The following is a 24,872-nucleotide window of genomic DNA, read 5'->3' on the forward strand; positions in this document are numbered from 1 at the left end:
GAACAGAGGTTATTACTGAAATCCATCATGAAATGTATCTGAATGAAATAATGAAAGCAAGGCAAGCAATTTTTGCCCAGTTAGGAATTCTGAAGTGACAGAGAGCCCGAGAGTTCCAGTCTCCTCAATGTTTAGGTGTTTAGCCTGTGTCCAGCCAAAAATTTAAAACACCACCATCCTTTGTCTCAGTTTTGGCTTCCCTCAAAGTACATGGATTCGAAAACCAAATATTTAAGTTAGTGCTTTTTTTTTTTTTTTTTTAAACACTTACTGTGGGATCTTTGCCAGCCATTTTGCATTCTTCAACTTTGATTGTAGATGCTGGCCAGAAAACCTGCTCAGAAAGAAAAATAAAGGTTGCATAATCTCACTTGGACGTATGACAGCCCAGTACTCCTCATTTACTTTTTGTTAACAGGTTTATTTAAGGTGATCCTATACTAAAACTTTAAAATTCTCTCTTTTTATGAATTCATTAATATTCTATTAGTGTAACAATTACAATTACTTTTTATTTCTTCCATCAGTGTTTCCTTTCACAAATGCTTTTCAATAACGTATGTTCATTTACTGATTGTATATTAAAACAATTATTAACATAAATGTGAACGATATAATTTTTCACTCCTTTTGACATACTACACTTTTCCTAACTGCTTATATGACAGTAAATTTACATTTACATATCTTTCTCAGTTAGTATTATTTTTGGTAAATCACACAGCCAGGCTAGATTTATATAAGATGGGCCCCTAGGTACTTCAATAGCTCAAATAACTTGGATGAAATCCAAGAGATTCTCTCTCTCTCTCTGAAATACTGTGCTAGTATTCTAAGTAGTTGCAGCCTTGGGTCCAGTCTGGCAATAATCATTAATTTAGTTGTTAGTCCATTGCCTATGTTAACACTTCCGCAAATGCGGAAGTCTCCTTGTTGTAATAAGTTTATAATTAATCTACTTGTATTTCTTTACTCCAGTGAAGCTCAATTTTATTTCCTTGTGAAATAGGATGATAAATATAGGCCACACTGGATCAAGTAACAGCGTATTTAATAGCTGTTTTCCTTTCAGGCCCTTCATGGGTTACATAGAGATGACAAAGTAGATCTTCCTTTTCTCTGACCATTTCTTTCATGCACTACTCCACACTCCCTTTTTTCTTTCTTTATATATTTACACACAGGTGGTATTTTCTCAGTTAGCTCCGGGTTTTGAATTGTTAAAAACTATGGAACTAGACGAGGAGAACTGAACTTAGTATCTTTTCAGTCCATGAAAAAATACTAACTTTCATAGTAACATGGGACCAGTATTTTCTATTGCTCTGATAAAATGCATATTATTTTTTACTTAATGCTTTTTAAAAAAGAGACACTCAAAAGGTGGACACTGGCCTCGTGAAAAGGATAAACTTACACTCAAAGGTTCTTGACTTATATTGTTAATATTCAGGGAAAGAATATGATCTTTGCTTCCCACATATATCCGGTCCTGATCTTCATCCATTAATAAAATCCTGTAGTCTAAAGGGTGGTGGGAAAGGCTGAAGTATTCAGAGGTCTTGGTTTCTCGAAGTTCTGAAAGAGTGAACAGCACAAGTAAAGATGGAGCATCCTGGTTCTATAATTCTATTATTTTAATAAAAACCATTATGCAAATATTTACCAGAAAAAGTCAAGGTACATTTCCTTCCACAGTAAGAAATTAATTTTAAAATAGAGTTACGGGCTAGTTTCCTGTAATCTCAGCACTTTGGGAGGCAAAGGTACAATGGTCACCTGAAGCCAGGGGTTCAAGGCCAGCCTAAGCAACATAGTGAGACCTTGTCTCTACAAATTTTTTTTTGAAAAATTAACTGGGCATGGTGGTGTGTGCCTGTAGTCCCAGATACTTTGGAGACTGAGGTGGGAGGATCTCTTGAGCGCAGGAATTCGAGGTTGCAGTGAGCTATGATCGTGCTGCTGCACATCAGCTCTGGCAAGAGAGCGAGAGACCCTGCCCCCCTCCCAAAAAAAGTTATGCTAATGGACATTTTAATTCATTATATTTATGCTGAAGTAAAACATAAATCGGTAAGTGCAATGTTAAAGTTTATGGTAATAATATGTGATTACAAAATCAGTCATGTTTGTAATAATCTCAACTCTGTTTTATTACTGGACATCATCAACTTAAAACAAGTTAAGTTAAACAACCCAAAAAAAAAAAAAATACAGTGAGCAGATTGAACAGAAAACAAAACCAATAGCACTGTGATTGTCTTCTTATGCTCTATTAATGTTTTATTCTTGGACTCTATTTATTCATCATTTTAGGATTGCTATTTCCTACTACAAATATTTGCCTTACATCCCAACATAATTCTAATTAGTCCAACTTTTTTTTTCTATAAATTACTTGAAAGTAGATGTACTTTCAAGAGGCAATGTTATTTTTAGCAGAATAACTATGCATATATCTAACGAAAATATATGAATTTTCAAGTATCTAAATGTTCATATTTTCAGTATCCTCAATGGTTAGTGACTCACTCACTCATTTAGCTTCTTTCACATTGCCTAAGTGCCTTTGAAGGTAATGAATGTATCGTGACATTCATGATACATTCTTCAGTCAAAATGCTCCTCTGAAGGAGTGGAACTTTAGACCTTTCTATTCAAATGGTTCAGGATTTCTTTGTTCTTTTGATTATAATCTGAAGAATGACAAACTCTAAGAAAGAGACTGCTTTTTGAGACTACTGCTTCCATGATGAACTGTTTCTAGATTTTTAGGCGTTGAATTACAAACACATTTCTAAAAATTTTGATAGAGCTGCAGTTTGACTTAAACCGAAATTAAAATGACACAAATTCTTATAGAAAGTCATGGACTATATTCCATGAGTACTTGGGCCATAGCCCATATGAGAAGATACAGAAGTCACAAATTTAACCTATTTTCTGGGCACATTTGTTCAGAATGTCTGCCATAATATCCTGCAAGTAGTTTTAGCCAATAATCTGAAAATTCCTGGAAGAATAAGAGTGATAATGAAACCAGGTTCTGTTGCCAAACTTCCTGTGATACTGAACAAGTTACTTAACCTCTCTGTGCTTTAATTTCCTCATTTATAAAAGCAATCATAGTACCTTCTGCCAAGAGTTTCCATGGAAATCAATTTAATTGACACATATAAATATGTGAAATGAGTGACAAGAGATAGTATTCAATAAATTATCATTATTGTTATTAAGTTTGGATCATGATTTTTAAGAAAAATATGAATTTAGATAAAATATGTTTTCCCACTTTTTTAAAATTTTGGGAGCTAAATCCGTAAAATTATTAAGACATAATCTTATAGCCTCAAATTTACTGTTCATACAACAATAGTAAAATACAGGATTTTTTTATGTTGGAAAAAACAATCAAGAGGTTAGAAAAATATTTGAGAAGAATCTTAAAATGTAAGATCATGACAGTATACAAGGACAAAAGGCAGGTCATTAACAACAAGGGCCTGGATGAAAGATCTGTGGAAACAGGGGGCTTGGGTGCTGAGCATGGTGTAGCCTGCTGACTTTCCAGTTACTGAGCCTCCCTAGGAATCACGGACAGAGAGGTGACACGGTTGGCAGGTGGTGCCACAGCCCAGAAACTGAAACAGCTTCCTTCATGAGGAGAGCAGGTAAGGCGAGAGGGAAATCCTTCAGGAAAAAATCAGCCCATACCAGACTAGAGGTTAGGGCTAATAGGAAAAAATCCACGAGCTGAGAACATGGGAGAGACTACACAATCAAAGCAAGTATCACTCTAAGGTTGGAGAGGGCACAGACTGCCTTGATTCTGTCTAAAATCCAGGTGTTTTGTAAAGCTTGCTTTCATCTCAGGGCTATGATTCATGGTTGTGTAAGTCTTCTGTAAAACACCAGGGGTAAGATATTGCTTGGGCTGCTGGAATACACATTCAACAAGTAGCTCTTAATAAATAATTGTGGAGTGACATACACAGACTAACATAGTAAAATATAACTGAGTTCATGGCCTCTGGGGCTCAACCACTGGAGTCTGGATTCTGGCTCTACCATTTCATTTCTAGATGTACTTGGCAAGTGCCTTTATCTCTCTGAACTCCAGTGTCCTCATCTGTAAAATCAGGATGATAATATTATCTACATTATGGGGTTGTTGCGAAGTTTAAACTGTTGTCAAGTTTAATATACATAAAGTTTTAAAAAGAGTCCCTGAGCTATAGTGATGCTGGTTACGTGGGTTACCTATTATTATAATTTGGGGCAAGACATCAATCTTCAGCAAGCAAAGTCAGAGCAATTTCTTATGCAGGGAAGAAAAAAATGACTAGAATGCCTGCCTTAGAGTTAATATTAATATATTCAATATTTATTTTTTTACAAGTAGAATCTACTCAAATTAATCAGGAGAACACAATAATAAAATAAGGCATTTTTTAAGGAAAATAATTTGAGTATGCAGAGTAATTTTTTAAGTATATAAGCTGAAAAGACTAAAAGACACTATTCTAGTAGTTGAGATATTATATTGATGAACACCTGATATGCTAAAATGGAAAAGAAAAACTGATGTGAGAAACACCTAAAACAAAGAACTTGGAATGATTTTATATAGGTTTTGGCTAGGGGTAGAGGGAAGATTGGGGTAAATTCCCCTTAACATTGAAAGCTAAGTATAGGAGAAATGAATATGCCCTTACAACTTTTGGGAGATCTGAAAAGGAGACATATTTGATAGAGAAAGTACTTAGGTATGGATAGGTTAAATTACATTCAAATCAAAGCAGAAATTTTCCACAAGAATGTAGAATTAGATAAGGAATTTAATTTTGCCATTCCAAAGAGCAAATCTTCAGGTAGAGATGTTCACTTATTTTCATGGATGATTATATGGAATTCTGAGAGTAGATACACTCTCTGGGGAACAGTGTATCTAAAAAGCAAACCAAAGCATAGAGATGAGTTGGTTGTTAGATACAAAAAGGGAGCTGGAAGGTGATTCATGATGTACAGGAATCAGTTTGACATTGGGAAGAGAGTACTCAATTGGTGTCACAGTTCTGAGTTGAATTTCAGTTTCATCACTCACTAAGTCTATTATTTTGGGAAAACTAGCTCATTTCTGTTTTAATTTTCTCACCGATACATTGGCAATAATAACACCAAGTTCAAAGTATGTTCCACCAGCCCATAGTAGAGGATCAATACATGCTCCTTTCATCAAGAGACACTGCTGATTATCTAATAGATACTATTCTTTTCTCCCACCTTGACAGGGCTGTTCAATGACAACCATACTGGCCCCATTCTTCTAGCCAGCGAATGTTTTAAATACAGCCATGTGAACAACTTTAGCCAGTGAACTCTGGAGGGAGGGCTTCTGCATGGCTACTGAAAAAAGGCTTATTGAGTCTTAAAAACTGGCACACAAAAAAGAAGAGGTGATTTCTTTTTCTGCCTCTGGACATTGGTATGTGAGTATATGATGCTTGCAGCAATTGCATCTACCAAGAAAGTTGCTTGCTGAGAATGGCAAGCAGAAATGTAGAAAAAAACATCTGGATCTTTTAAGAAATTATTGAGTCACTGAATTAACAGGAATTCCATTATTAATGGAATATTCTGTTATATGAAATAAAAATAAATCCTTGCAGTTTTTAGGCACCTTGAATTGAAGTTTTCTTTTTCTGTTGTAGAGAGAAATACTAACTGATATATCTTTTGAGGGTCCACAATGCCTACTACCACTTTCTCACACTTTCTCTCATGAGGAAAGTTTAGTTTTGATGTTTTTTCCAACACATTATTTTTTCTTTTTCCCTTCTTTTTCTAATCTGTACTGAAATAAAACCAAGAGTATGATCTCAACTGGAAAAATAGGCTCAACTAAATTTTATTTGCAAGTAACAAGCAAACAATTGCAGTTCTCCTCTTTACCTGTTTCATTAGAAAATCGGCAATCCAGGCCAGGCATGGTGGCTCACGCCTGTAATCCCAGCATTTTGGGAGGCAGAGGCGGGCCGATCACGAGGTCAGGAGATCGAGATCAGCCTGACCAATATGGTGAAACTCCGTCTCTATTGAAAATACAAAAATTAGCTGGGTGTGGTGGCAGGCGCCTGTAATCCCAGCTACTCAGGAGGCTGAGGCAGGACAGCCTCAATTCTCCTTCTGAAGCAGGAGAATCGCTTGAACCTGGGAGGCGGAGGTTACAGCGAGCCGAGATTGCACCACTGCACTCCAGCCTGGGGTGACAGAGAGAGACTCCATCTCAAAAAAAAAGAAAGAACAGAAAATCGTCAATCTATCGCATTAATTCAAATACCACAGGGAGCAATAGCTACATCAACTTAAGACCTTTCTGGTCCAGGGATTTTTATCTAGTTTTCCAAGCCATAAAGCATCTTCAAATTTAATTACCTATAGCTCACTGATAGTTGACAGCTGTTAATCAGGGAGATTTACTTCAGAAGTGCCCTTGTTGTAATAAAAGCCTAGGCTATTTTGTTAAAATGCTATTTAAATTGTTGTTAGTAGTCATAATTGAACCATATGACTTGGGGAGAGAAACAACTTTTTGTTAGAACACAGAGATGAGCTCAAAGCAATGAGAATTTTATTTATAAAAACAATGACCCAAGAATCTATCATTTCGTTTCACATAGATCCAATTTAAGTAAATGAATGATCCAGTGATTTGGCCACGGTTACAGAAAGTGACTGATGTAATGATTTGGCTACAGTGAGAGAAAAACATTACAATGACTAGTCCATCATCTAAACAAGGCAAAGAATGGCATTGTCATTCCTTTAACCTCATAATGCTGTCATCCTTTTTGAAGCATATGAGCTACAGCTATTTGTGTTGTTTCTCAGGACATGCTCAGTTAATGAATAAGGGACTCTGGCTGAGAGTATGTAGTATTAGAAAATTCAGTGGCTCCACAAAGAGCAGCATAGGTCTCCTGGCCCCTGGGAAAATCTCCCAGGAAACAGCATTAAAAAAAAAAATTTCTGCATGTTTGTTTCCCATAATCCACATTATTGTACAGCTCCATGATGGAAAATTACTGTAATGTCTTCTGCACCAATGTTCCCTGGGGTAAAATTTGCCACATAATATGCTTACCTAAAATTCATGTATCTACATGAACTTTTCTTTGTAATAGAAACCACTGTGAAGCTTGAGAATTTAACCAAAGGTGGAAGAACAATAGGTTTCCCCAAAATCTAAGCCCTGGCAACAGAAGCTTCCGGAGCTACCTGAGTATAGTCAATATATTGTTACAGCAATTATGGCATAATTCGAAATAGAGTAATATATTATGTCTGTCAATAACACTCTATTACTATTCATGAAAGAACAAACCTTTGTTCTCTGTTAAGCCAGTCAGTGATCTTAATATTTTTGAATTAACTAAGTCACGAAAAATCTCATTCATGCACTCAAAAATGTGATCTTGATAAAGGAAGGTAGAAAGTTTAGGGTTTTATTTTATAAATATTTTTTATAGTTGTCCCTTGGCCATCTGCGGAAGATTGGTTCCGGGATACCCTACAGATAGCAGAATCCAGGATGCTCAAATCTCTGCTTCAAAAGGGCAGAGTACTTGTATATAACCTACCCACATCCTCCCTATACTTTCAATCATCTCTAGATTACTTAAAATACCCAATGCAACGTTAATACTATGTAAATAGTTGTTATACTATATTGCTTTTAAAATGTGTGTTATTTTTATTGTAGTATTGTTATTTTTTATTTTTTTCTGAATATTTCTGATCAGTGGTTGGCTGAAACCATGGGTGTGAAACCTACAATTCAGAGTGCCAGTTGTATACCTGTCAAACTACACAGTAGGGTAACTCATTCACTCAGAATACTACATTGTCTTCAGACTTTTATAAAATTCAAAAATAGGTAAAAGATTACTTGATTGAAAATCAATTCCCAGGAGTTCCTGGATTCGAGACATATGCAGTAATTACTCAATTTAAAATTTATGATGTTATTAATTTATTCAATGTATATTTATTGAGTCCTTATCCCAGCAGGCTAGACATTTTGCTGAAATAAGAGGACAGAAATAATGAAGATACCATGTCCTAATGACTATTTCATTGCTTACCTAACATTCTGTTATTCTGTTTGGCTAGTCCATCAAAACATTCTTCCCATCATAAACCTCAGATCTGCCTCAGGCAGAATGTACATCTACAGATTTCAAAGTAAATCCTTAGGATATCTTTTACTTCAGAGATATTGCTACTGACAGGATAATTGCCTCTTTTGAATGTCTTATCTCAGAAGAATTTCAAGTAGAGTGGGCTCAAGTGACCCATCCTCTCTCCGAGGCTTATTGTTTTGAAACTGGGTTAGAAAGTGAACTTCACCTGTCTGTTTATAAAAATAAATAAATAAATAAAGACAAGCAGTGAAACTTCAGCAGACTGAAACTACAGCTACTAATTCCTAATGTGAACAAAGACAACAGAGACCAGAGGGCATGTTGTTAAAACCATATTTGCTCAAAAATAATAGCCCTGGTCGGGCACGGTGGCTCACACCTGTAATCCCAGCACTTTGGGAGGCCAAGGTGGGTGGATCACGAGGTCAGGAGATCAAGACCATCCTAGCTAACACAGTGTAACTCCGTCTCTACTAAAAATACAAAAAATCAGCCAGGCGTGGTGGCGGGTGCCTGTAGTCCCAGCTACTTAGGAGGTTGAGGCAGGAGAATGGCGTGAACCCCGGAGGCAGAGCTTGCAGTGAGCCGAGATCATGCCACTGCACTCCAACCTGAGCAACAGAGGGAGACTGTCTCAGAAAAGAAAAAGACAGACAGCAGTGAACACAGAATGTCTCTCCCGGGCACTGCATCAGAGGGAAGATTAGCAAACACACAGGTGCCTAGAAACAATGACTCTCGCCCTGGTTTGCCCCAAACAGCCCCAGCTTGTGCCCATTTCCCCAGCATCATTATCACTAGTGCCCTCTTTCATTCTCAAAAGACTCATGTTTTGGATGTTAAAGTGTATGGCTGCTCTACTTTTAAGCAACCTCTTAATTATCTTGAATGGTTTTCTATTAGTTTTAGTAAAAATTTCAAAATTTTAACCCTTTCCCATTTAGAACAGAAAGTGGAGCATGCTGCCAGTGCTCATTTAATTTTACATAAACATGCTGTTTGAGGCTGAAGCAAATCTGACTGATTTTCACTGTGAAATAAAATATAAAACTGTTCTTGCAGTTATTTCTAAACAGAACTAACATCAGAATCATCTGAATCTTCAGAATCATCTATTTCGCAAACGTCGGATTAATCAAATCAATCTTTGGCCAACAACTGTTCAAGATGTTAACATCACATATAGGAATGCTACGTTTTCTGGGATTTGATATTTTCAGGAATTGAGAATTACTATATTTCGTGAATTGAAATACCACTACTAAAAACAGAATACTATAAACAGAATAAGTATTTTGTTTCCTAAGTCGATACACTAGAGTGATGCGAAAATAATAATAAAAGTGAGATATTTTGTGGCAAAGTTACCTTGGGGTAAATGCTGTAGCTCCAAGTATTTTCGGAGCAAACAGGAAAGGGTTAACATGGCCCTCCAGGCCTCCTATGATCTAGTTCCAGATTACCTCACCAGAAATCTTAATCATCACTGTTGGCCTATTCTTTGTTCTTGCTCTGCTGGCCTTCTTTTTACATCTTGCTCCTTTTTTGCCTCAGGACCTTTGTACATGTTATTCCTCTTGCTTATAAAATTCTTCCTGCCTTTTTCTAATTCGTACTTATAATTTGACCAATAGATTTGATGTAATTTAAACAGGGCTGTCTCATAAAAGCTCTCTCAATCCTTTAGACAAAGTCAGGTCTCAGGTCCGCTGATATATTTGCTCCTTTCCCTCCTAGGTTCTCTTTTCTCTTGAAGGCCACCCGGAAGGTCACCTGAAACAGTCTAAACTGTCCTGGATTGGGGGGTGGGGGACTACACTATGACTTGCTGAAACCTACCTTGTTTCTGTACAGTTTTTAAGTAGAAATTGGCTCTAAACATGAAACACAGGTCTTTGTGCATTCACATTCTACCATTTTTTTTTGTTTGCTATATCGATTTTTATTATTTTTAAATCATGGTGAATTAAAAATATGAGCATAAACCAATCAAATGGAAAAAATGTCATCAAATTTCAGAAAATCATGGTTTACATGAAATATTAATAATTTATCACTATTAAAAAGTAGGGTGTGTATGGCTGGGGTAGGCGAAAGGCTTGGCTTTGGAAACAGTTGACCAAGGCTAAAGTTCTAGTTTCACCTTTTGCTGGTACAGGGTTTCCCCCAACACCACCCTCCAGAGCATTCCCCTTAGGTCCTGCATCTACAATATAAAAAGAGAATGAAAATATTTTGGAACCAGAATAATCTCTAATGTTCTGTATAGCAACAAAATGTCTATAAAAATAATTCCTTTTTCACTGTTTGCACATATTATCTATTGTTGTGGGATATCTGTAAAGCTAATGTAATCCTTCATATTACCATACATCTTATAGGAAGAAAGGTTCTATGTAAAAACCAATCTTAGAAGTATAGCCACAGTAATACAACTGTGTATTTTCTACAAAGATGAAGCTAAACCAAAAACAAGGCTATCTTGTTCCCCTACTATATTAGTCCATTTTCACACTGCTACAAAGACACTACTTGAGACTGGGCAATTCATATAGAAAAGAGGTTTTAATTATCTGTTTCACATGGCTGTGGAGGCCTCAGGAAACTTACTATCACAGTGGATGGCGAAGGAAAAGCAAAGCTTGTCTTACTTGGTGGCAGGAGAAAGAGAAAGAGCAAGAAAGTGCAACACTTAAAACGCTCAGCTTTCCTGAGAACTCCCTCACTGAGAATAGCATAAGCAAAACCACCCCCATGATCCAATTACCTCCCACCAGGTCTCTTCCTTGACACATGATGATTACAATTGAGATGAGATTTCAGTGGGGACAAAGAGCCAAACCTTATCACCTACCAAAAACATATTCCATTTGTGTTGTGTAATTCAATTAAATTGAGAATTCTAAACTCTGATTTCCCTTTCTCTAAGCTCACTTGGAAGACATGGCCAATCTTTTGTTTCTTGTGTGGTAACCACTGTCTGGATTCTATCTCAGGGTACGAAGAATACACAATTAGGGAATATCTCATATGTCTTGAGAGACTCTGAACTGGAAGTAAGTAACTTCTAAAAAGTAGAATAAAATCTGAATCTATCACTAATCTATACAAGGACAACACAGATGAGCCATCAGTATCAGTGATACTCATACAGCTAGGAAGGCCTCAGTTTCAGAGTATCCACTTGAGATATCAACAAGGCAGATAAATTCATAGAGGAGGAAACACTGCATCTGACACCTGCTTTCTAGACCTGTTGGCATGTCTGAAAAAGCTTTACTTTGAGGCAAGGTGTTCAAGAACAAGATGATTAACAAAACAAAAGCAGATACCTAACAACAGACAGAGAAAAAAATGGGTACAGAAGAGAAATGTGGTATCAGTTGGAGCTCGGTGTAAATAAGTGTACCTCTTCTAAATAAAGTATTACACTGTCATTACAATTTTTTTGGTAAAAATGTTAAGATACAGAAAACATTTTCTCATGTGCTAAAGTTATAAAAGCAGGCTATATTCAATATGAAAACAAATGTTAAAGATCATTCACAAAAAAATAAGACTTGTAGGGATATATTTTAAAATATTTATAGCAAAGCCCTTGGATGGTGGGACAGAAATATAAAGACAGCCAATATTTCAGACCAATGTGTGTGCATTGGGGAAGGATGATGAGCTGACATGGTGTATCATGTCAGTAAAACCCCAGAACACCGAGAATCTAATAGACTCCATTCCTCAAGCACGTCCCTTTAAGTGACCACACTGGAACCACATATGGAAAGAGTCTTACAGCAACATTTAACACTTGTCTTTCGCAAAATTTATACTATTTGCTGGATTTGTTTGCTTTCAATAAAACTCCCTTGACTATATTGTGGGTTTCCAGTGGGTACTTTTAGTCAGCATACTCAATTATAGCAAGGATAGGAGATCCTATGTGCTAAGTGAAGTCCCTTGTCCCTCTCATCCTCATAAAGTTTTGAATACAGCCCACAGCTCTCTCTGACATAATGCTTGTGTTTATACATAACACAGCCCACCGCTCTCTACGATGTGCTGCTTGTGTTTATACATAACAGCAGGCTGTACACAAAATAGAAATATTATTTGAGACATATGTTTATTCATTCATTCAACAGATAGTAAAAAGTCCAGGTGTGGTGGCTCATGCCTGTAATCCCAACATTTTGGGAGGCAATGGCAGGTGAATCACTTGACTCCAGGAATTTGAGACTAGCCTGGACAACATGGCAAGACCATGTCTCTACAAAAAATGGAAAATTTTGCAGGCCTGGTGGCATGCAACTGTAGTCCCAGTTATTCAGGAGACTGAGGTAGGAGGATCACTTGAGCATGGGAGGTAGAGGCTGCAGCGAGCTGTGATCACACCACTGCACTCCAGCCTAGGTGACAGAGCACTTGTCTCCAGGAAAAACAAAAAACAGAGAGAGCGCGATGGTAAATGCCAGGAGCTAGGTAAAACTATGAAAAAAACGTGATCTCTCTCTCAAACAGGATATAATCTAAAGTGGAGGTACACAAGCAACTGCAGTATAAAAAGATGACCTCAGAAATTGAGGAGGATTAAAGAATGAAGATTAAGTCTTCCTGGAAATAACAGAGAAATCTTAGACAGAAGGAAGTACTTGATCTTGTTTCTCCATTCAATAAATATTAACTAAGCCACTCAATATTATACTAAAAATCACAGAAATAAATGTACAAAGTATAGTAAAAGAGAAGGTAAGTGTTTAAGACAAGGGCTTTACATCATGGCTGTGGAAACAGTCACGCAATCTTTGACCTGAAGGATAAAGTTGAGCTAATAAAGAAATAAGCATTTTCCAGGGAGCAGAAAAAGTTTATGTAGAAACCCTCAGGTGGGAGATGCAAAGGATGATTAGAAGTCTGGGGGGTTGATCAAGAAGAGGATTAGAGTGGGGTTTTCTCAGCAGAAACAAGGAGCCAACCAACACGGAAAGAGTCAAACTTCTTGACTGTTAAACCATAGGGGTTAATTTTTCCCAAGTCACTTCAGATGCCAATGAAACAAATCTGAGCAAGTACCTACCGTGATCACATACAAGTTTGCTAGAAAGACAATTCTGCTTAATGAAGAATTATTGAGAGCAAGACTGCTTCATGATACAATATTGAGTAAAGTAGAATAAAAATATTTTGTATTCTTAAACTATTGTATGGCTGCACATAAATAAATAAATGTTGAAAAAAGGCTTGACAAAAATGCAACTGATAAATACTCTCATAATCCTGGAGGCTCATTTCAATGCCCTGTCAGTTAAAAGGACAGTAATTACTCTTTGATCAAGAATCAGGCTATGCAAACTTTCCTTACAGACCACTGTAATTTACATATATTCTTATACAGGAGTCTAGCTGCACCACACTTAATAAAATGAGGAACTAGGCAATGACAGAAATATCAATATCTAACTGGAAAACAGTTATATGTTGGCAAAAAAATCCCCATCTTTAGATTCCTTCAGAATGATGGAGGACCACCCACAGCTTTCAGTAAGACAAACCATTTAAAATTTAAAAACTCAGCTCCCCCCACTCGCAAAAATTCTTGAACTATGCTTTCACTGGATTCATTCTTAAACTCATTTTCTTTTGAACACAGGAAAAATATTATAAACTATATACCATAAAACCTCAAATGTAAAGGTCCAGACTTTATGAACAAAGAGATGGAGAGATGTTTTCCTAAAAAGACAGCTACTTTATCTAAATATTATTTATTTCAATGTGACTCATTGTTTAGCCAAGTTACTACATTTGGCTTCAAAACAAGAAACAAGTCTGCAGAATTGCAGAGGACAGTGGAGACATGTTCATTTAACTTTAAACACATTTGTCAGTCATTCTACGCAGAAGCTCCCTTTTTTCCTTTTTTCTTGTCTCTCTCCCCCCCGACACTGTCTAAAATACAAGGTCAGTGACTCTGCAGTGCTCAGCTGCTGGAGCAGAGATTTAAACAGTCCTTGGGAGTGGGCTTCTACATAGTAATAGAGCCACCCTTTAATTCTTTTCAAGGGAAGCACAAAGGATGCAACCATGTTTCCTGCAGCTTTGAAAGCCCAAGACTCATCATATATACAATGGCTTTTCAATGTATATCCAAGACATTTCTTTTACCTTCGTGCTAGAGTGGGAAACCATTTGTTTCCAAAATTCACGTGATGGTATTTTGAGATGGCATCACTCAAGCTTTCAAAAGAGATCAGCGTTGCACTTTGCTGTTTTTGTTCTGGAAACATAATATTTACCATTCTTGCATGTACTTCAAGAAGAATAGCAGAATATGAGACTCAAAAGTTTATTTATTTTACAAAATGCTGCCACCCCATTGAGACAAACATTAGCCATGACTTTCTTCTTAATTTTCAGTAAAATCTTTTGGTGGAAATAAGGCGCATTTAAAAGAGGAAAGGATAAACCATAAGAAACCCAGTTTGACCTAAGTATTAACAGCTTATGGTCACCTTTTTAATGCAGAGGGAAGTTTCACTTCACTGACTTACAGACATTTTTATACCTGAATCTCAAAAAGCAACACATTTTACTAGGCAAAATGACAGTTATAGATAGCTGAGGTGTTATTTGAGGGACTTAACATTAAACACTTTAAGTAACTTTACAAGATTAAGTCAAACAAGCCACAGTATGCCATATAATCAGAAAAGCAAATAAACAGGGCTCTAGTTCAGCATCTATCTTTTGCTTCTTTTCATCAGAGACATATAAATTGTATTCCCTAATTTTAAAACTCTGCAAGCTTTGTTACTTCATCGACAGTGAATATGAAAAGAACAAAATTATCTTTGCACATCCAGGTGTAAAATTAATTCAAGTTAGTACATTTGCAGTCCAAAAATCAGTTTAACCTAAAACATAAAATTAGAGGCTGGGAGTTGGTGTGTGGGTGGGGGTGCGGATAAAGAGAAGTTGGTTAATGGATACAAACATAGAGTTAGATAGAAGTAACAAGTTCTAATGCTCCATAAAAGAGTAGGATGACTACAGTTAACAACAATGTATTATATATTTCAAAGTAGCTACAAGAGAGGACCTGAATTGTTTCCAACACATAGAAATGATAAGTACTCAAGATGATGGATATCCCAAATAACCAGACACTATCATTACACATTCTATGCATGTAACAAAATATCACATGTACTCTCTATATTATCTATCAGTTAAAACACAAATTAAAACTTAAAATGAGACTCCTTTTCTGTGTGTGTGTGTGTGTGTGTGTGTGTGTGTGTTTGGCTTAATGCATTTTCCTGAAACAAAGTCTGGCTTTTGAAGACAAATCTATTCTCAATTCTTGGCACTGCATCTGACCAGCTATGCGGCTTTAAGCAACTTAAATTATTACTGCCTAAGTGTTCCCACCTGCATGATGAAAAAAAATACCTATCTCATGGGACCACTGTGCTAACTGAATGAGAAGGTAAGTGTGAAACACTGGGAGCATAGTAGCCATCATTCACAACTGGTAGGCTAGCCTTGCAAAGATAAGAGTTTCAATTTTCAATAGGGTATTTGTACACTAGCTTTAGGGCATTACTCCAGAGTTGTTTTCTAAATTAATCCTGCTAAATAAAATCTATTGAATTAACATGAATTTGTATTGAAATGTAATGAATGCACCAATAAAAATCATTATGATATCTCAACATTCTAGGAAAAGTAATTTTGATTACAACACAAAAGTAAATGAGAGGAAATTTTTCTTACTCTTTATCCAGTCTGCCTAATTTAAGTTACCACACACACTACCTAAGTCCTACTGAGAACATACAAAGTACCTATAAAGTCTCTAAGAGGAGTTTACAAGCACTACCTCATTTACTCTCTACAAAAATGTTATTAACTAAATTTTATTATATTCTCCATTAAATATATAAGAATACTGCAGATGAGTCGTGGGCACCTTTCCCAGATTTTGAATGTTAAGTGCCAGTGCCCACACTCTCCTGTCCCCATGGAGAATGAGAATATGCTCAGCTGAGGCACTTGGTCTCCATCACTTTTCGTGAGTATAGCTGTAGTCTTCAAGTTTTAATGCACATACGAAATATGTAAGTTGCTTATTAAAAATAAACGTGCTGGTCAGTGCCAGTTTTATGCTATAAACTGAGATCCAACAGTTCTCCCAGCAAAACCTATCTAACCAATTGTCATATTAGTATTATTGATTATATTTAATCAAACATTTGTCCAATAATATTTTCTAAGATTTTACATAAATTAACATTTATCCTCATTACAATCCCACCTGGTATACAGTGGTTCAGAGTGTGGGTCCTGAGCTTGACACTTACTTGTTTTATCATCTAGCAAAGTTACTTAATTTCCTTGGAACCTCAGTTTACTTACCTGTAAAATGGGGGTAATGATATTATCTATCTCATGGGTTCCTAATTAAGATAAAGCAAATTAATAAATTAAAGCAGAGCAGTTCCAGGTCTATTATATTGCTCAGAAAATACTGACTATGATCACTATTCTCATTTTTAAGGAATAATAATAATAGTTCTCAGAGAGGTCAGATATCTTTCTCAAGGTCACACAATTAAAAATGGCCGATGGGAGAAAATTAAAATGATATCTTTCTGGCTCTAGAACTACTGCCCTTTCCAACACAACACATCACCTTTCTACACTGTCAGGGCAAACTCGACCGTCAGTGAACCATGCCTTTTTGAGTAAATGCATGAAATGTGACAAGGAGTTAGCACATTGCTGCAGTAGTTTTCAAGATGTATAACAAGAGCACCATGAAAGTGTCCTTCTAAATCTTTGTATCTTTGTGAAATGTCTTTCTTTTTTTGTTAGAGGGTTCACTATCTCACTGCTTGAGAAGAATTTTCCAAATGAAAGCAGAATCCAGAGTGTGAACTTATCAGTGAGAAACTGCTCTTGTTGAAACTATTGTGAGGCTAAAACTGACAGGAAATTTGGAAATGGGAGACAAAAGGTAATCATTTCTGTTGCTACTGGGAAGTTGACCACACCCTCTGTGTCATCTTTCACTTTTTTGAAACCTGCATTTCCTGTGTACTTCTTAGGTGGACATCAGTAAGCCAATTGTTTTTTGAGGGTATTAACACTTTTACAAACTCTTTAAAACTGTCTTCAAGGAGAGAGACAGCATGCTCACAGTACTAGAATACAAGGCAGTATATGATAAATGCCTGTAAAGACAGGCAGTGAACGGCACCGCCATCCATATTCAACCTACAAACAATAAAATCATGCTCCATTCCTCCCTCCCAGCCTATCAATCAACCGCTGAGCCTTGCTGATTTTACCTCTAAAATGTCTCTCATGTCTGTCATTTTTTCTCCATTTCTATTATCACTCAATTCTAGACACATATCAATTCTAGTCATTTCCGATGGATAATGGCACGAGCCTTCTACTTGCTCTTCCTGTCTTTAGTTTCCTTCTTTGTTCAAATATTTATTGAATGGTGGAAAACCATGGGCATTAGAGGCAGTCTGTGTGCTGGGAATACAATGACTAGGACCCCACCTTACAAGGCATGTGGAATTCTCACATCAGCTTCGTGCTTCTATCTGAACTAATTTACTACCCAAACACTAAATACAATCATGCTTTCACACATTTTCACTCTGTCCCATTTGAAATCTACTAATGACTTCCTATTTTTTAACCAATAGTTCTGAGAAGTCATGCCTACTTTAAGAATGTAGCAAATGTGATGGCCTTTCTTTTTCTGAAAAATTTCATATAGGTCATAGTCATAAAATATTTCACGCAAATTCAGGGTGTCGCTGATACTCCGAAATTCATTCAAGTATCCCATAAGTGTAGTCTATGTGCCTAGGAGATAAATGTCTCATCTAAAGGGAAAATTTCAAGCCTACAAATATATTAAACAAGACCCTTCATGACCTGACCCTTGCTACCTCCTCAGCCCGATGCCTGGTATTTCCTCCTTGATCTTTATGCACTACAATAGAGCTATCTGTATTATCTGGAAAACATCATGCTATCTCATGCTTCTCAGCCATATTCATACTAGTCTCCTGTGCCTTTTTTGCTTTGCTAACTTTGCGTTGTTTGTGTGTTTGTTTTTGAGACAAGGTTTCATTCTATCACCCAGGCTGGAATGCAGTGGCACAAGCATAGTTCACTGTAACCTCTAACTTCTAGACTCAGGGGATCAGCCCACCTCAGCCTCCTGAGTACCTAGGACTACAGCCACACAACACCATGCCCAGCTAATTTTTGTTTATTTGCTCAGCTGGTCTAGAACTCTTGGCCTCAAGTAATCCTTCCACTTCAGCCTCCCAAAGTGCTGAGATTACAGGTGTGAGCCATCGCACCCAGCCCCTTTTCCATGTTTTTAAGGCTTAATTGATACTACTATCTGTATAAAGACTTTCTTGATTCTCCTGTGAGAAATGATGAAAATGGCTCACTTTTATTTAATAATACACTATTTTACTGGTGCCAAGATAACTAATTGTAATTACATACATTTAAACTTTGCAACAGCACTACGAGGTGCATACACTGCACTTCGTATCTTATACATAAGGAAACTACACTTAAGAGAAGTTAAGTATGTGTGGATCAACTACAGCTGAGGAGCAGCAGAGTCAGGACTGGAACTCCGGAACGCTGAACTCTAAAGTTCTTTCCATTGTAACACCTCCCTCCAGTACTCCTTTTGTATACTGAGTACATGTCCATTCTTACACACTTTAGATACAACCTTGGACTAATTTACCCCACAAGTCTGAGTGTGCCGGACAAATTTTACTATTTATTTCAGGAAACTTCAGAACAGTTTAGAGAGACTGGAAGACTGTGCCTGTTCAAAGAAAACTGTTTAAGCTGACCTGGCTGAGACCTTCAATTTTCTACCCAGTTTGCATGAGGAGAGAGAAACAAGGAGAGAAGGGATTACTCATCTCAGCATTTAGTGCTGCCATATTTTGAGTATTTGTCATTCACCCCAGAGCAAATTTGATGAAAGAACGGTATAGATCACTCTCTAATGCTCAGTGGTGAAGAAGTGTTTCTGTGTCTTTGTTTTGTTTCTGTAATATACAATAAGAGTAAATTTCTAGGTAAATAAACATTAATTCAGCCATACAAATATAAGCCCAAATTTCTTAACAATAGATTTGGTAGATATTACTTTGTCAAATCGCTATACATGTCCTAAAGGTACACTAACATGTTCTGCATTTATTGTTTTATGGACTGGTAATAACTGTGGGAACTCTCTGCCAGCTACAAAGGAACATACTTAAACAACACTGGCATTGAGTAGGATTGTATTTTTCCCTTTCCAAAAGGAAAAAGAACAAACTCACTTGGCATCCTCATTTTGCTTTTGAAGCATTTAGGACAATGAATCCACAATGTAATTTGTCAGCATATCTTCCAGTACTGAGAAATCTATATAGGGCTGACTGTGGCAACAGGTGTTAAGAGCCACTGGGGCTACAAACAAGCAAGGTGTCACTGTAGAAAGCATACACTAGACACAGAGGAGCTGGAGGGGGCACAACCACCACCTTGTTCATACAATCAGCTTTTTATTCTGAGGCAGATCATCTCACTCAGCCTCAAATTTAGCATCTGTAAATGAAGGGGTTGAACTAAATAATCAGTAAGATCGTTTCTAGCATTGGTCTTTTCTGATTTCAAGATTTTCTAAAACTACCTTTAACTCCTACCCCAACATAAACTTTGAATGCTTTCAGATTTTATGTATAATATGCTGTTCCTTCTTTCCTGAGATGTCCTTTACTATACATGCAACTAATTCTAGTGTCTCAGAGGTAGTTATACAATTTCTGAATAATGGTTAAGCATGTAAACTTAACTACATCTGAATTTGAGTATGTCTAGTTTGCTCTAATTAGATATTCAGAATAAAAATCAGCACCCAATAACTAAAGTTCAGGACATTAAAGAGAAAACTATTCCCAGTAATGTCTCCCTTGAGATTTTGACTGTGACTATGCTCCCTCCTTCTAGTCTCATAATTGAACTGCAAGCTCTAACTTTTGACTTTGGAAAGTCACATAATCTCTTGATTATAGTCCTCTACCTACAAAAATAGTGCAATAGTAAATAATTGCCTCCTCTATCTAGTAGACAACAGTGAATAAAATCTGGCAATGGAAAAATTGCTGCTTACTAGATGATAACTTGACTACCTTCATGCCTACGTACGCTGGACACTGAATAACACTGAAGGTCAGGTCATGGGGCACCATGTTCCACCCTGCTAAATATTTCTTCTCCTAGCAACATTTGAAAAAATAAAGTTAGCCTTCTTTATAAAAGGATAAAACAACTCTTTGTCCCATCCCTCTTAGTTTTTGATGTTTTTATTCTTCAAAGGATTTATCTCTCTCTGTTTTTCCAGCAAATGTTTTTGGAAAACATAAGCAAAATAGTCCATTCCAAAATTTTCTTCAGAGCATTCTTCCTCTCCATTCTTTCATCTCATTTTAATTTAGTGTTTCTTTCCTACATATTATTTATGCAAACTATGTATTTTATAGAAGCTAGTCTTCTCAGCCTATGTTTTCATTTTATTTTTCAATTTACAGTGGTTTTATTCATGGTGATTTTGTTATAAAATTTAGATAGAAAAATGCTTTTTCTCACTTTGGATGCCCTCTTTTAAATTGAATGCAGTCTCTAACATGGAGAGATGATAAGATCTCTTATAAACCCACTTCAACACTCTTTCCCTCATCATGTTTCACAGCAACACATGTTTCTTAACGCAAGAGATTTTACTGCCTTTTAATCCAGCTTTTGAATGTCATACAAAACATCATTTTGCAGCTAAGTTTCTAAATTTAGCCTTAAGTATGTCTACCTAATTCTACCATGAGTGGATAATTGCTTAATCTTCTACAGTAATCTTCTTTACTGTTCTGAATAAAAAGAATACAAGAACATATATATATACTTTGCCTTCATTTTATATAATTTACATGCAGCTTTCCATCTACAATTTCAAAACAACAAGTAGTAACACTAAGTTTTAGCAACAGTGGCCATTAATAAACTTTCATGCTTTTGCTGAGTAGACAGCTACATAAAGAAAATCACCATTGCTGACAAAATACTTTTCCTTAATTTTAAATCCTTAATATTTTCTTTTTAAACTGATCAACTATAAGTTTCTTTCATCATTATCTCTATTTCATGCATACAAATGTATATGCATAAAAATACATGTTCTTAAAGATGGGCATTAATGAATATATTAGATAATAGTGTACCTTTTCATAACTGAACGATCAAAGAGAAAGAAAATCAACACTTTAAGTGAGGGTATAGAGTAACAGATATTCTCAGTTGGTGCAAACATAAATTGGCATATTGTTTCTGGAAGGGAAGTCTATTAGAAGTTTAAGTGTAAATTTCTACAGCAAAACTCTTGGAGAATAAAATAGGAGACAATCTTTGTGGTCTTGGGATAGCCAAATGTTTCTTAAATAGGGCAAAGAAGTATAAATCATAAAGAAAAGAATGATGAGTTAGAATACATTACAATTCAGAATTTTCATTTATATAACACTACCATTATGTGGTGAAAAAGCAATACAAATAATGGGAAAAGATTTCTAAGCACATATAATCTATAAAGGGCTCATACCGAGAATGCATAACAAACTCCTAGAAACCAATAAAAAAATACAAACTAAAATAAAATGGGCAACGACTTCAAATAAATGTCTTACAAGATATTTAAATGACCAACAAACTGAACAGTGTTCAAATGTAATCCAGAGAATATAAACGTAAACTATAATGAGATACTACTATATAGTTACCTGACTGGCTCAAACTTTGTTTTTAAATAACAGTAAAAAAGAAAGGTGTTTATTTCCAGGATTTATCAAAGACAAAGAACAACTAGAATTATCATATACTTTTGGAAGGAATATAAATGTCTATAACCATTTTGGAAAATGGTTTGGCTTCATCTGCTCAATTAGAATGTATATATATCTATGACCCCACAATTCAATTTCTAGTTACATACCAAAAGATGTGTGTAAAATGTTCACAGCAGTCTTATTCATGATAGTTCTAAAACGGAATTGGTATGAATGTCCATCAACAGGGTACTGGGTAAATGAATTGTTGCATTTTTCTTACAATGGGTACTACTCAGCAATAAAAAAGAATTACATGTAAAAATGCCAGTGAATCTCTCAAGACATTAAGCAAAATCAGTCATACACAAAATAAAACACACTATACAATTCCATTTACATAAAGTTCAAAAAAAGGCAAAAGTAATCTATGGTCATAGAAGTAATCCTGGTGGTTATATTCAGGGAGAAGGGAGGAGATAGTCACTGGAGTGACAAAAGGGGTCTAGATATATTTAACCACCTGCGTGGTAGTTAGACAAGTATGGTATCTTTTGCTAACTAGTGTGGTATTTCATATATACTGAAGATTTTGTACTTTTTCTCTATTTATGCTCAATTTGCTGATAATTATATTTTCTAAAAGAGTATTAAATCGATGCATGCATAATCTCTGAATCAGTGTATATTAGTTCTCTGTGGTTGTTGTAACTAATTACTACAAGTGTGGTGACTTAAAACACAAATTTTTTACTCTCACGCTTCTAGACACCAGGAGTATAAAATCGGTTAACACTGACGTTGAGGTGGGCTGTAGTCCCTCCGGAGGCTTTGAGGATCTGTTTCTTGCCTCTTCCAGCTTCTATTGATTTCTTGGCTTGAGACCACCTCCCTCCAATCTCTCCCTCTGTGGTCATGTTGTCTTTTCCTCCTCTTCTGTGTCAGTTTCTCAGCCTCTTTCTTGATAAGTACATTTGTGATTCCATTTAGGGCTCACCCAGATAATCTAGGATAATTCTCCCATCTCAAGAGCTTAAGTTTATTCACATCTGCAAAGTCGATTTTGCCATGTAAGATGACATTCTGCCTGGCGCGGTGTCTCATGCCTGTAAACTCAGCACTTTGGGAGGCCGAGGTGGGTGGATCACAAGGTCGGGAGATCGAGATCAGCCTGATCAACATGGTGAAACCCCATCTCTACTAAAAATACAAAAATTAGCCAGGCCTGGTGGCAGATGCCTGGTCCCAGCAACTTGGGAGGCCGAGAAAGGAGAATTGCTTGAACCCGGGAAGCAGAGGTTGCAGTGAGCCAAGGTTGTGCCACTGCACTCCAGCCTGGGTGACAGAACGAGACTCTTGTCAAAAAAAAAAAAAAAAAGACATTCACAGGTTCTAAAGATTAGGATGAGCGCATCACTCATGGGGCCATTATTTTGCCTACCACAGAGTATGACTGACAATACTAACTATGGTTTCAGAGGAGCCAGACCTAACTGAGTGCTACAATCAGGTGAGAGGGCATCATGAAGCAGGAGGGGACAATGGTATCAGAACACGTAGAGGGAGACAGGTACTCATAGCACAGAATGACCACAAATGATGTCAAGTGATAAAGAAAAAAAAAGTTGAATATAATCCACTATTAGTAAAAACAAATTGAAATATATCTGCCTAAAATGTGGTACATTTTCATGAAAGAAGACAATGTTAATTTTAGTTGTATTTACATCAGAAACTGTAACAGTAAATATATTAATTTTAATATGATAAAAATATGATGGAAGGAGAATATCATGAACAATTGTTTGTTTTGGTTTGTTTTTCCACACTTCTGAAACCTTTGATCTTCTCTAAATGCCTGAGCTTGTTACTCTTACACAGAATTACTCAGGCTGCTAATGCAAACACAATGACAGAATGTTGCCATAGATGAGGCATTTCATCACCACTCTGGAACTAGAAGACTCTCGGACACATTTGGCTGGAAGCAGAGGAACCCCTTTATTATATTCCCTCAGCAGGTATCTGAGAGAAATCCCTATGGAGAGTCAGGACACACTCCCATACACTGCTTTTCACATAACTGTTACTTTTGGCAGCTTCAACCGTGACCTTATTCATGTTACTAGTTTGAAATGCATGTTTATCCTCTTGATACAGTAGCCGGTGTCACTTGTTATTCACTTGTCTCTTCAAAAGAAAAGATTCAAACTATGAAACTACTAAAATAAAACATTAGGGAAACTCTCCAGGACACTGGTCTGGGCAAAGATTTTTGAGCAATACCCCACAAGCACTTGAAACCCAAGCAAAAACAGGATCATCTCAAGTTGAAAAGTTTCTGCACAGCAAAGGAAGCAATCAACAAAGTGAAGAGAAAACCCACAGAATTGGAGAAAATATTTGCAGACTGTACACGTGATAAAGGATTAATTACCAGAATACATAAGGAGTTCAAACAACATTCAATTTTAAAATGAGCAAAGCTGAATAGACTTTTTTTGGGTTTTTTTGAGACGGAGTCTTACACTGTTGCCCAGGCTGGAGTGCAGTGGCATGATCTCGGCTCACTGCAAGCTCCACCGCCTGGGTTTGCACCATTCTCCTGTTTCAGCCTCCGGAGTAGCTGGGACAGGCGCCCGTCACCACACCCGGCTAATGTTTTATATTTTCAGTAGAGACGGGGTTTCACCATGTTAGCCAGGATGGTCTCGATCTCCTGACCTTGTGATCTGCCTGCCTCGGC

General features: G+C 36.6%; 1 protein-coding gene across 2 annotated transcripts in view; it reads right to left on the reverse strand.

Annotated features, from left to right (window-relative positions):
- Window positions 1-24,872, reverse strand: part of SEMA3C (sema domain, immunoglobulin domain (Ig), short basic domain, secreted, (semaphorin) 3C) — a 183,989-nt gene that overhangs the window by 85,405 nt on the left and 73,712 nt on the right. For both annotated transcript variants that reach the window (XM_011986104.1, XM_011986103.1), the window contains exons 3-4: window positions 1,418-1,578; window positions 272-334 (exon numbers count right to left, since the gene is read on the reverse strand). In XM_011986104.1, coding sequence (XP_011841494.1) covers window positions 272-334; window positions 1,418-1,578 — 224 coding nt within the window. The remainder of the gene's footprint in view (window positions 1-271; window positions 335-1,417; window positions 1,579-24,872) is intronic.

Source organism: Mandrillus leucophaeus, unplaced genomic scaffold, assembly GCF_000951045.1.
Source record: "Mandrillus leucophaeus isolate KB7577 unplaced genomic scaffold, Mleu.le_1.0 Scaffold293, whole genome shotgun sequence".
NCBI lineage: Eukaryota > Metazoa > Chordata > Mammalia > Primates > Cercopithecidae > Mandrillus > Mandrillus leucophaeus.